At 37.3% G+C, this 13559-nt stretch overlaps 1 protein-coding gene across 2 annotated transcripts; it reads right to left on the bottom strand.

Moving 5' to 3' along the window:
* Positions 1-2621: 2621 nt before the first annotated feature.
* Positions 2622-12294, bottom strand: LOC117627150 (pre-mRNA-splicing factor ATP-dependent RNA helicase DEAH1-like). Of its 2 annotated transcripts, XM_034359078.1 has the most exons (28): positions 11944-12287; positions 11517-11621; positions 11269-11399; positions 10963-11160; positions 10806-10877; positions 10447-10533; positions 10013-10046; positions 9851-9905; positions 9215-9274; positions 8993-9064; positions 8751-8814; positions 8515-8594; positions 8300-8367; positions 8145-8202; positions 7913-7970; positions 7758-7826; positions 7299-7367; positions 6989-7078; positions 6557-6643; positions 6201-6316; positions 6051-6117; positions 4706-5746; positions 4396-4458; positions 4046-4169; positions 3843-3943; positions 3339-3401; positions 3171-3243; positions 2622-3003 (listed from the first exon to the last, which is right to left on the bottom strand). In XM_034359078.1, the coding sequence occupies exons 2-28, from the start codon at positions 11614-11616 to the stop codon at positions 2954-2956; spliced, it is 3150 nt and encodes a 1049-aa protein (XP_034214969.1). In that variant the 5' UTR covers positions 11617-11621; positions 11944-12287; the 3' UTR covers positions 2622-2953. The 2 variants fall into 2 exon arrangements, with proteins under 2 accessions (XP_034214969.1, XP_034214970.1); XM_034359079.1 differs by lacking the exons at positions 2622-3003; positions 3171-3243; positions 3339-3401; positions 3843-3943 and having other exon boundaries at positions 4153-4268; positions 11944-12294.
* Between the last annotated feature and the right edge of the window lie 1265 nt (positions 12295-13559).

Raw genomic sequence — 13559 nt, 5'->3', positions numbered from 1 at the left:
CGTGGACATTAGACTGTGGGCCTAGCCTCTCGAGCACATTGGTCCTTGGTCCGAGCCCCGAACGGCTCAGAGTACGGCTCGCGGCTGTCTGCATCTCATCTGCTCGATCTCGATCTCTCCTCTGCCGGTTTGCTCTTGTCTGACCAGCCTGGGACCTCTCGAACTGCTCGCCGGCGTGCTGGTGTGCCCTTCTCTCCTCGTCACTGGGTCCAAGGTTTGGGCCTTGATTCAAGTTGATCTGCCTGAGTAGCTGGCCGATTAGGTTGTTCTGATCATCGACCTTCTGTGTGAGTTGATCGACCCGTGAGTTAAGGTCCACCTGACTGCGCGGGTCAAGTAGAGTGTTGTGCATCGGGCCCAACGGCATATGGGCTAGGGCTCCATTAGAGGCGTACACAGGTGCATATGCCAAGTGTGATCGCAGAGGAGGGAGAGAATGGATCTGCTCCAAGACTGGGACGACGTCGGAGTAGCCATGGGGCTGCGCAGCAAATCCAGTAGTTGAATGGTGTGGCTGCTGCGGTGCTCCGATGGCAGGAAAGCGAGGCAGAGCAGCTCCGGTAATCGGCGCTGGCAACTGCAAGGCTGTGGAGGTCCCAGGGTCATGTGGCGGCTGTTCTGCAATTCCGGCAGCTGAAGGCGGCTGCAAAGCACTAGAGGATGACTGCAAGGCGTTGGCAGCCACGATTCCGTGCTGTTGCATTGAGGTTTCCACCACGAAACCATGAGATGGGCCCATCGTGGTGGCGTTACTTGTCGTACGTCTTGTATCAACCATGGTTGTTTGAAAAAAATGTGTGAAAGATGGATTTGGAGCACGCTTTGAATATATCTCGCACTCTCAATGAAAGCACCAATTTGTGGGAGTAAATTTCCCCCAAAAGAATATTCGCCAAAAGATTCCTTCGTCTTCTCCGCCTCTCTTTCTCCCTGCAAAACAGATCGGAGTAAAAGACCACACCCGGGGGGGGTTGGCCAAAGGCCCTCCGATGCCTAAGTTAGGTAGGGTAATTCAAGGAAAACCGGGTGGCCGGAGCCTTGTGTGAGAGAGAGAAAGAGAGGGGGTGGCTAGGGTTTTTGAGAAATAACTTCTGTAGAGTTTTAGTAGGAATTTAGGCGTACCTCATCCTTGTGCGTAACCAGGTATTTATAGTGGCCTTGGAGAGGTTGGTGGGGTTGGTGTAGTTGGTGAGGTTGGTGTGGTTGGTGGGGTTGGTGCATTTAGGGATTATAGATTTAACCAAATTCCTAATTAAATTGGGGATCAAGTAACCCCCAATTTTATTAGGTAATTCCCAATTAGGTTAGGTAACTCCTAATTAGGTCAAATAATTCCCAAATTGATTGGCCTAATTATTTGACCTAGGGTTTTGATTTAATTAGGTTCCCACAATAGCCATGGAAGTAATACCAAAGCTGGACATCACCGCAGCAACAAGATAAGTGAACCTCTCCGATTTCTTCCTGGACAACTTCTCAGCCACACGTACGGACGGAATTACAATTGGGTTCTGAGAATCAGCAGCCTCTTGGGCTCTTTCTCTGCAATTCTCAAGACGAGTACTCTGCTTTTGGTCCTCCATGACGACATAGTGAAACAGAGCTTCCTTCGAGCCCTATAATGAATTGCTGATTTTTGGTGGCGAAGATTCGAAGGTGGGAAGAAGATAGTTGGGTTGGGTTTTGCGATGAGGTATGAGGATTGGACGAGACGGATGGGTTTGGGGGTTGTGGCGACGAAGTGCCCAGCCGCCATGGAAGAACTTCAGAGCGAGGGAGAGATAGAGAGATTGACTTGATGGTGGGTTGAATTGAAGTGAACAGACACCACAACTTTCTGTCTGCAAACTTGAGAGAGTCTCATAACCATCCTCAAGGAATCTGGCGAAGAGAAAGAAGAAGAAGACAAGAAAGAATGAGAGAAGGGAAGGAAATATAAATAATAATAAATATATATATATATATTATAAATTTGGATTGATTTGATGATTATATTCTTATATTTAACAAATTTTTTGACAAAAAGATTATTTAAGATTACCTATATTAACGTTAGGGACCATAACTGATACAAAAAGACTTTAAAGATGCAATCTGATAGTTTCTCAAATGTCAGGGACGTTTTATGATAAAAAGCCTTTTTAAAATTATGAGTATAGCCATACGGCTTTACTGGGGTCCTTTTTTAAATTTGTTTTTAATAAATAGTATATCCGAATCGCTAAACTATACACCTACGTATGTATTTATCAATACTACTTCCGTTTTCCATACACGTCTTAAAGGTTCGGTAAAATATACTTTTTTTAAAAAGCAAACATGTTTAATTTTTACAAAATTCATGTATTATACACATAACTTTCACATATCATTGAATAAAAATAATGTATATTTAAATATTTAAATAAATTATGATAAAATATTATATAGGTTTGCTAATAAGTTTCTGGCAAACAACCATTATTTGTTAGAATTAGGCAAACTGGCCCAGTCTCGAGAGTTTTAAGAATAGAGGACTTGTAGCCTCCCCTACAGCATCCGTATATTAGGCTCAATTTCTCTTTTTGTTAAATAAACGTCAAAGCTAAGTCAACCACATTTAGGCATATTCAAAAACCAGATAGGTCACCTCCCCAAATAATTTCAATTTAAATATAAGAACGTCTATTCTTGTACAGATTTGTCAGATACAGAATACACCTTATTTGCCCAACTCCAAATCGTTTGTGTGCCGACTAAACCCGTAACCTAACGGTAAGAAAAGAATACCCTCAGATTCTCTTGTAAAGACTGCAAAAAGACTGTCTATAAGCCCCAAGTTGTTAGTGTGTCAACTAGTTGAAAATGCAGTTTTGTTTTAGTACACAAAATTGTATTTACAAGCTCCTTTTGCTCTAACATCCCAACCAACAAACCACCAGTCATAGTGATATCTATAATTATCTTCAAGTTCTCAATCCTGTTGTGCACGCCCTTCTCCACGGGGCATTTTCTTTGACATCACTGCCATGGATAAAAATATTTCAGCAATTCGTAGTATCAAATGATATAAGAAACTCGTTTAAATAGAGATATCAAGCAGTTATATGATTGACTAATAGCATAAGTAAACCACTATTAAAGTAGTGAAATAACAATATACATATAATAGAGAGAGAGAGAGATCTTACAATCTTCAACATCCTTCAGCTGGTAATAATGCGGAGCTATTTCCACTAACCACTCCGGCTTTAATTCTGTTACCTGAAATTTAATTGGAAGGCTTTAGCTGTAATGCAAATAGCATATACGAGATAACCAACCAACAGGGAAAATGAAAGGTACAAGGGAACATATACCTGTCTCATATATTCCTTGGTTGTGAGTACCAATTCATGGTATATAACCCATCTCGGAAGCACCTGAAGATAAAAATTCAATAGAAAATCAAGCAATGCATCAGATAATATTTGTCCAATTACTATGAAAGGCAAAAACCGACACTGACATACAAATAAATTATTTCCTCTAATGCATATACAAAAGCCTGTGAGTTTTTGGTAATTGGTACTGTGTACATGTGTTCAAAAGCGAAATGATGTGTTGGAAAAGCAGTAAAGTTTGTCCTCTTTTTTTGCATAATGCATAATAAATATCCTCGTCACGAGTGAGCAGTCAGCTCTTAATGCAATGAAATTAATGACCCAAACCCATATTCCACCTTCACTCCCTTCGCAAAAATACGTTTCACTAACACATACTATATTCAATACATAGCATGAGTGGGATCAGTTTATAATTGTGATCCAAAAGACTAAGCTTGTATGCAAAGTAGCCACCAGGACAATGCAATTCATCTTTACCTGTGATAGCCCTGAGCTGGGATGTATATGGACGGTCTGTGGATGTTTGACTGTTCTATAAGACCCATTCTTTTGAAGCTTTGCAGAATGAGGGAAGAAGCCTGATAGAAATAGCAACACGGTTTAATTTAACAATGAACAGAGGGGAAAAACAAAAAGAATCACTTTTAGATCATTATGGCTAACAGTAATGGTAAAATTACCAGATGTAATGGCCTTCTTTATGGTCTCGTAATCACTGAGATTTGAGACCAGCTCAATCTCAACCCTCTCCAAGAGTCCCTCAAGCTGGTCTCTAATATCTCTAGCACGCTTCATGCTCCTCACCTGTAAATTTTTGGTATTACAAACAACCGTGCGAGGAGTATTGATAAAGAATCAATATATTGTAATTTGACATGGTCAACACAACATGTTAATTAGTATCTACAAAAAAAGAGGAAATAATTAACCTAAACTAGTATCGATGTTTTAAATAAAAAATAAATCAAGATTTTCATTGGCATTGGTATCATTCTGTTGTCACCATACACGGAGGCAAATTAAACCGTACCTGTATATAGTTTTCATAGCACCACTGGGTTGAGAAGTTGGTCTCTTTCCATGAGTTATACACCTAAGAGGAAAAAGAAAAAAAAGAGGTCAAATAACCATTCAAAAACATTTGACAACTTACTCGGCACACAGTTAATAATGCGGATCTATACCAACCTCATTCAAGCCATTATAACTACTTAACATATAAAATTTACCAGTTTCCCATCCTCCAAGTCCCAAAGTCATGGTTTAAAGCCCTAAACATCAGATATGTTCACTAAAGGGAAAATAGAAATAAATTATATAGAAAAAGAAAGAAACTACACCTTAAGCAATGCAATGTGATCTCCCACGTTCCCGGTGTGAAAATTCAAACGTGCATTGTCAGCATGAACTTGTTTGTCCTTGGGACGGTAAAAGATGGAATTACCAATGGAAAGCATGGCAGCAATGGAAATGACCTCATCTGAACACTTGTACTTATCAGAAGCAACTATCATCTTAGATAGCATGGGATCAAGAGGAAACTCCGCCATCCTTCTACCGACTTTAGTCAACTCACCCACTTTATTTAATGCACTTAGTGCAAATAACAGCTCCAGGGCTTTTAGTAATGCTTCAGATGGAGGGGGGTCCATAAAATCAAAGTGTAATAAGTCATGAATACCAAGGCTCTTCAACGTAAGCACAACATTTGCAAGATTAGTTCTTTGTACTTCTGGTACTGTGTTATCATCTAAATCATTGTAATAATTGTAGGCAGTATATAACCGGAAGCACTTTCCAGGACCCGTTCGACCAGATCGACCTGCCCTCTGCATTGCAGATGCCTTTGAGATGGGAGTAACTAGCAATGACTCCATTCCAGTCCTTGGGTTATACGACTTCATCTTGCAAAACCCTGGGTCAATAACATATTTGATCCCATCAATGGTCAACGAAGTTTCAGCTATATTTGTGGCAAGGACAACCTTCCTTGCCCCATCAGGTGTGGCTTCAAAAATTTTTGCTTGCAGCTCAGTAGGTAGGTTTGCATATATGGGACAAATAATCAGCTCAGCAATTTTTGTCCCTAGACCCCTTGTTCTGTGCTTCAATATTTCTTCTGCTGTTTCAATCTCTTCCTGACCAGTAAGGAACACCAATATATCTCCAGGTGGTTGTGTCACATGGATTTGAAGTGCAGTGACAATTGCTGCATCTAAGTAATCAGCTTCTGGTGCTTTCGTATAATGTATTTCAACAGGATACCGCCTCCCTGGAATTTTGAAAATTGGAGCAGAATCAAAATAATCACTGAACTTCTCAGCATCAAGCGTTGCACTTGAGATAAGCAGTTTGAGATCCGGTCTAAATCGAGCAATATCCTATTACAAAAACCACTAACCATCAGATATTGAAGAAACAAAGGTATTTATCAGTTATTATAAGTGCTTCCAGAAGAAAAGTAGATAGGGTGATCATTAAGAAACAATCTCCAAGAGAAAACCATAGATGAAATTACCACAAAAATATGCCAGAGGTTTAACTAGAGGCAATATCTTCACTAAAAATAAGAAAATTAAGCACAGTCAAGAAAAATAAATTGGTCCTACAATCGATGCATGATGCACTTCAATAAGCAACACACCATAAAGAAATGACTGAGAAACATGAAGAGTTACTGCTTACCTTTACTAGTCCAAATAGAATATCAGTCGAGAGTGTTCGTTCATGGGCCTCGTCCACCATCACCACACTAAAATATTTGCAGACAGAAAGTGAACCAACTTATATAATCCAAGTATCAAACTGTATATCCCATACACCAAGTTAGCTTACCTGTAACTCGCCAGATCTGGTTCACCAAGGAACTCTCGCAACAGCATTCCATCTGTCATATATTTCAAAACAGTCTTTTCGGATGTGCAATCCTCAAAACGAATAGAATAACCAACCTGCATACGGCATAAAAAGCCCCGACGACTGTCAAATAGATATAGAATTCATCTAAGCAAGGACAAACTGAATCAAGAACCTAGAGAACCATTTGAAATAAGTAAACAAAGAATAAGCATACCATCAGAATATCTTTTTCTCTTAAATAAAGGGAATCACTGGTCATTACCTTTTTCTTTTTATCTGACCAGAGGTTATTAACTTATTAGCATAATGAACAAAGATCACCAGTGGAATACCTCGTGCCCAAGTTTGACCCCCATTTCTTGAGAAACCCTTGCAGCAACACTCATAGCAGCAACTCGCCGTGGCTGTGTGCACCCAATCTGTAACAAAAATATAAAAAAATTATCTAGCCCATACTACCCATTTAGATAGTTTTAATATAATCAGGAGTCCACCTATTTTTTTGGGTCACAATTTTGAAACCTTTCAGGTTGTTTGAGATAAATTGTTGAGTCTCCAGGAGCATGTTGAATATACTAAAAATACAATGTTGCAAAACCAAAAACGAAAAAATATATTTTTTTTCAATATTAGTCACACAAGTAAAAAAAAAAAAAAAAAAGGTACGATAATTAGCATTTCATCTGAGAGTCAAAAAATTTCGCATCAAACACTGAATGACTTCCAGGACAAAACAAGAAAATTGCAAGAAACAAAGCTTACACCTTTCCACGCTTTGTGTATCCAGCCTCGTGAAGATATTGGGGTATCTGTGTGGTTTTTCCAGAACCAGTTTCACCAACAATAACAAGAACCTACAAAGCATAAGTCGAAGGCATGTCATACAAAAAGAAAATTCTTAGATGTACTTTTGTTAATGAGGATACTCGTTTGAAATGCCTATGGCTCAAAATGCTTGTAGGAGTAAAACATAACAATCTGGTACAAACTAAACCATCAGTGCATTACATTTGAATACATGCATTCCTAGTCAAAATTTCGAAAATGTAAATTTGTAATGGAAAGCTAAAAAACCTGATGATTTTCAACAGCTTCAAGCAATTGATCGCGGTAGGTGTAGATGGGTAATGTTTTTCTGTCATCCTGAATAAGCAAAAACGTAAATGATTATTAAAACATATATTAAAATCTCCTATGATTTGATACCATTCAAAGGTTAATCATATAGTTAAATAATTAATGATAACCACAAAGTAAATGGACACCGCAACAATCTTTAAAGCTTCCAAAATGTTTGCATTTTTTAACATTCTATATTTATTCATGCTCTTCAGGTTGTTTATATGTGGGAGGCATATTTAACTTCCGCAATTTATTCATTCGTTTCTGAAGCATGCCACAGGCTGCAACTAGTAGTATACATTTCTCAAAAACAATGGTAAGAATAAGTTACACCAAACACAGTTACATCTAAGCAAAAAAGCCAAAGGAAATATGAACAAACAAATTAAGAAAAAGAAAATTATTAGCAACCTGGAGCTTCTCTAAGGCCGTTTTCGCTTTCGACTCAAGTAACTCAGAGGGCTGCCCGTCATCATCAAACTGCATCCAGAAAACACACAGATGAGACTTTGACTGTGATACCAGACAGAAGTGTCACGTCAAAATGATGATGCTAGTTGGCATACCTCATCACCATCCATCACTGATGCCTTGATAAAATCAATCTGATCCTCAAATACAAATCTAAACATCAAAATATATGAGTGAAAAAGATTTAGAATGCTCATGCGCAAACAAAAGAAGCAATTAGAATAAGCTTCTGCAATTAATTTGCTTCACTTATTAACAGATGCAACTTCAGATAGTGAAAATAAGCGGGTAAAACAGAAGCAAGAGGATAAAAATTTGTAAACTTACTGATACTCATCAGATATTTGTTTCTTATTTTTTGAACCAAATTTCAGCGTTGCTTTTCCTACAAGATGATCCTCAGGATGAAAATTCTGAAATTTGTTTAAAATTTCAAGGGAAAGGACACTTAAGAGAATGCTAAAACCTCACAAAGAACTCACCAATTTGATGATCCTCCCAAGCTTCCTGTTCTGCAAATGGGTTCATTTTATCCCCAGCACTGAGGTCCCTATACAATGCAACAGGCAAAAAAAAAGAGTTAAAGACAGAACAAGATCTGTTTCAGGATTGCGGATTCATTTATTGAGTTAAGAATATTTTATTGGGGGGCAGGAATGATGATTGTAGTAATTGTGAACATTTCCAAAATATTGACCTGTAGCGTTGCACAGCGACAGAAAATCTCTTTTCCTGATTAACACCACCCTCCTCATCGTACGCATCTGGCATCCTGTACTGCATTTCAAAAAGATTGAAAATACCAATGCATCTCAATTACTCATCCACTCCAATGAGAGCAGGAGGAAAATTGTCAATACAGAACTCTCTTGAAAACAAGCTCACATAGGCCAAAAAGCTAACCATAGTTAATTATCAATAACTACAAATTACCTCAGTGGTATCCTCAACCTCATCTGACCTCTTCTTCACCAGCTCGTATATTTGTTTCTTGTAACTGTAGCACAAATTCACAAATAGGTAAAAATATTAGATTCTGTAATAGATTTATTTGCTGGAAAAATAACTAAAATTAGTTTTTTTTCTTTAACTTTGGTTTATTGGAGTAATAAAACGCTAACCAATAACCACTGACTGATCATAGCAAAGTAATTAGGTAACTGCATTTTTATTACCTTAGTTCGCGATATTCTGCTTCAGTGAGCTTCACACCATCAAATAAGTATTGCTCATCCTCTATATCATCTCTGAGATATATGTCAAAACAATTAAGCACCACTAATTGTGCAGTTATACCTTTTAAATTACATAAATACAACAGGTTTTTTCTTTTTCTTTCTTTTTGGGGTAGGGGGGAGCTAACTTTAGGTAAAAGCAAAAGATAATTCTTTCCATACCTGATTTCCTCCAATTTCTTTTGCTCCCTCTTCTTGAGATATTCTTGTCTTGAAACTTTTCTGAAGCAGAGACAATTGAAGGAGAAATATTAGAACCCCGCTTAATGTCATATAGAACATATATATTTTGAGTACTTTATTTTGCTTTCTAGGATGAAAATAAGTAGCTTCAAGATAATAACTAAAATGGAAAGACAGTCTTTTCCACTCTGACAAATCATCAGAATGTTTGTGTACTAAACCATTTAGAAACAAAAAGCTTTTTATGTGTAAGAAGACAGAAAGGCAAGCAGGTACTCTTGCTCAAAAATTTAGAAAAGTGCTAACTACTAAGGGTGGATTTTATTTTTTAAAACCATTAATCTTTTAACTATTTCAAAAACAACTATTGCCTGCCAAAACAATAGAATTTCACCTATAAGAACGATACCAAAAAAATTAAAAACAGAGGACTTCAGAATGAATCAAATACTATTTAGAAACTTCAAATATTATTTGTTTTAAGGCACTAATCTTTTAACTATTTGAAGTTTTCTATTGCCTGCCAAAAAAATAGAATTTCACCTATAAGAACGATACCAAAAAAACACAGAACTTCAGAATAAATTAATTCATGATATCTAGATAATGACAAACCTTAAATCTTCAAGGTCATTCCGCTCCAATGCATTGCTTCTCCGAACAGCCTCCTCTGTTGTACAGTACAATGTATCATGATGAGGCAACAAAAATTATAAACATGAATATGAGCAAATGCAGCAAGTTATGTAATTCTCGAAATATATGTGTTTGAGGTACCTTCTTCCTTTCGTGTTAATTTTCTCTCTGTTAACTGTAGGGAGGGAGGGAAAAAAAGGAAGTTAGTGACGAGAAAACAACAAAAGCAATGTTATGATTATGCACATGTAGGTAGTTGTTCCAAATCAGAGACGAATATGAGAAGGCATAGCTCAATCTAAGAGTTGTAGCTAGGAAACACCATAACAGTAGTTTGTTGGTAAAACAGGATAATCTCCATATCAAGGACTAGACCCAAATAATAATATTCTAGCCGAAATATACAATACAGCTGCAGTTTCAAAGCATACATCCTTGCATGATATCAATAAATCATTTAAGGATGCAACTTTTAAACAACTAGAACTAGCTCAAAGCAGGAAGACAATCCAAGCAGTTTTTATACTGAAAACTAAATGTAGGAAATGAAAATCAGTTCTGAACTAAATTTGTACCTTTCGTGTAGCTGCTGTATCCCGTTCCCTTATATTCTGCTCCAATTGCTCCCTCTCTCTTTGATCACGCAATCTTTCTTCTTCTGACTGCATACCATTTTAAATAGAGGACGTGTAGAGAAATATTAGGAAAAACGTATAACAGAAAATGAATGCAAACATGTTCCTCAATGTGTATGTGAGACATAGCAAAAAATGTATATATAATTATAATGAACATAATGGTATGATTAGTGAACCACACAGATTCTATCATCGGATAACAAGATAATTAACCGATCCGACCATAAAGTGCTAACCAAGTATTGAAGCACTACCTATCGATAAATTTAAAATATATAAAAATAAAACAAGAAAACCTCTGAACCATCATTGTCATCTGGGGAAATTCGTCTTTTAACTCTTCTCTCTTCTTTCTCTTGTGCAATCACCTGCAGCATTGCATTCAGTTAAAACAACAGTTACCATGAGAAACAAATATAGAATATTACCTTTCAAGAAGTTTAAAGAATTAACCTCATCATCTTCATCTTCTTGACTCAAGACCTTCTTCCTGAAACGTTTCTTATGGGAGTCAGCTTTCCTGGACTCAGAAACAACCTGGACAGAAGATCTATCGCCATCATCGTCATCTTGGTCATCTGCATCCAAGAGAGAATATGTCTTCTGCTTCTTCACCAACATCGCAGCTTCCCTCTCTTGTTTCTGATATAGCTGATATACACGAGTAACAAGCAGGAAAGACATGATGTCATAGACAGATTAAACTGGAGGCTAAAATCCTAAGTCAACACATTCATTTAATTTGGAATAACAACTCACATTCAAACCAGATTCTTTACGGGGCACTCTTGCGAAGATGTCTTCAGCAAATGCACTTGTTTCGGCCGAAGAGGACAACCCAAATTCTACAAGCTTGCCCACCACATCAGCCGGTGATTTTGCTTGTTTGGCTGCAAGAAATGTGAAGTTTTGATTAGAAACAGTGTGCACAATGTAAACTTTTAAATTAAGTACACAAAAGCAAGAGAAAATTAACAGGTAAAAACTATGAGGTAAGGACAACTAACTTAATCCAATAATGTACTGAACAACAGTGGGCTGAGAATATCCGAGAAACGTCATCAACTTATCGGATACCCATGTCTTCAGATTGCTCTCGCTCCCCATTTTTTCTGCATTCAAAATTAAATCATTCTCAACATATATTGAGAGAAAATAATGGTAAAACTTTCTTTCAAAATAAAACAAAAGAACAAAGGTGAAGAATAAGTAAAGCAATTCCTGCTAATTTAAACTCACAATCAAGCGAAGGCAAATTCAAATTCAGAAACGAGAAGGAAGAATATCAAGTACAAAGATAATTTATCCATGTTGCTTAAGCTAAAAAGCAAATAACTTTTTCAACGTAATTACCGTAAACAAAACAAGAAGGATCACATTGAAACCTAAGTACTGTTTTCCGTTTAGATAACGGATTTAACTAAGGGAACTCACCTTAGGGCTACAAATATTTCTAGCGTTTGTTTGTTTGGCTGAGAAAAGGATTGGTCTTCCAAGAGAAAGGCTCTGTGTGAGCTTTGCACGTGCGGCAATGCGTGGAACGTGTGGACAGTACGGCTACTTCCGAGACCACTGTAAACGGCCGGAGTTGACAGTTCGCCGTGCGTTCAAAACGGCGTCGCGTCACGGCGACGACACAGAAAGAGAGAAGGAAAGTGCGGGCTTTGCGATATTGGGTCGGAGAGACAGAAATACGAAGGAAGGGCTTTGGGCCGTAATTTTTTAGATGTTGGAGCCAAAATTTTAGTCGGTCTGAGGGAGTAAGGGGCTCAATATCATCATCCAATAACTAAGGAAAAGCCGAATTCCATCGGGTGTGGGGATACTCGTGGTATTTGCTCTATATATTTTGACTTCACTTTTTGGGTCCACATAAATAATGTAAAAAAATAGTTAATACTCACTTTAACTGTAAATATATTTTTTAATACAAGCGATTGGGAGGAGGGGGGTTTACGCAATAGTCATTAGGTGCCTAGAGATTTCTAACATTTGCTCATATGGATGAAGATAAAAGAGTGCAACCAACTGAGGTATACTTGATTGGTCCAAATGAAAAAAAAAAAAATTTAAATTTTAAAAATTTGGTACAATCGATAGTCTAAACTAAAAGAAAGGAGGATTTCACACTCACATACGCAACTTTATCTTTTGAAAACACTAAAACAGTATAATGTCGAGTTACAGAAGATGAAAACTTTTGTCTCACATCACTAACTTGTGCTACTTACCTTTCTAATTGTTTTTTTTATTTGTAATAACTTAATAATTATTACCTAATTACCTAAAACTAAAAGCTAACGTAATCTTACCCCCAAAAAGACAATTCAAATCGAAGATCAACAACCTTTGTAAATATTTTGGAATGATACATAAGTTAATACAAAGGATTTTTTAATTAGATGATTTTTTTTATTTTTTTTGTTTCATTTGATGTTGACCCCTCTCAATAGATTTTTTGGCTCCGCCATTGACTATGGGAGTTCGAACCTAAGATCTCTTGTATGCAAGTCAAGACTCTTTTTTCACTGGGCTTGATCTCGTTGGATGCCCAATTGAAATGTTAAACCCTACTTGAAATAGTGTTTCTCCATTGTGATGTTGTTTTTGGCCTTTTGACTTTGTCAAGTTATTTCATAATTTTGTTTAGGTGAAGTTTAATACTCTGTAAAATGTCAAATTGTCACATAAATCTTTAAATTTAAAATTAATGTTTGGTACTTACATATCCCTTCCCCCCCTGGGGGGGGGGGGGAAGTACTCACATATCCCTTGGAATGCTAAAAGTCCGATTTCGACTCGTAGAGAGAGAAATATATAGCACAAGTGTTCGGCTTTTATTTAACATATTGGAGCTTAAGCCCGATCGGATGTCCAAATACCAAGGCCCAAAAGTTTAGTTGGGCCAAAAGGTCCGATCCGATGCCCATTTAAAAACTCGGCGCGAAGTCCACCTAAAAAGCGCTAAAAATTCCAATAAATTAAATTAAATTAATTTGTTTTCTTTTATTTAAAGGGTTGGGGTTCCGGGTCGATCGTGTGAGGTAAGA

This window comes from Prunus dulcis, chromosome 5, assembly GCF_902201215.1.
Source record: "Prunus dulcis chromosome 5, ALMONDv2, whole genome shotgun sequence".
NCBI classification, from domain to species: Eukaryota; Viridiplantae; Streptophyta; class Magnoliopsida; order Rosales; family Rosaceae; genus Prunus; species Prunus dulcis.
This window is presented reverse-complemented; position numbering and strand designations above follow the sequence as displayed.

What these genes read in the sequence shown, in the direction of transcription:
- LOC117627150 (XM_034359078.1), bottom strand. Translation starts at nt 11,616, where the DNA reads ATGGGGAGCGAGAGCAATCTGAAGACATGGGTATCCGATAAGTTGATG. An exon ending in CAGTGATGGATGGTGATGAG is followed by an intron (nt 7,827 to 7,912) that starts GTATGCCAACTA and finishes TTCTGGATGCAG; the next exon opens with TTTGATGATGACGGGCAGCC. An exon ending in ATCACATTGCATTGCTTAAG is followed by an intron (nt 4,459 to 4,705) that starts GTGTAGTTTCTT and finishes TTTTCCTCTTAG; the next exon opens with GTGTATAACTCATGGAAAGA.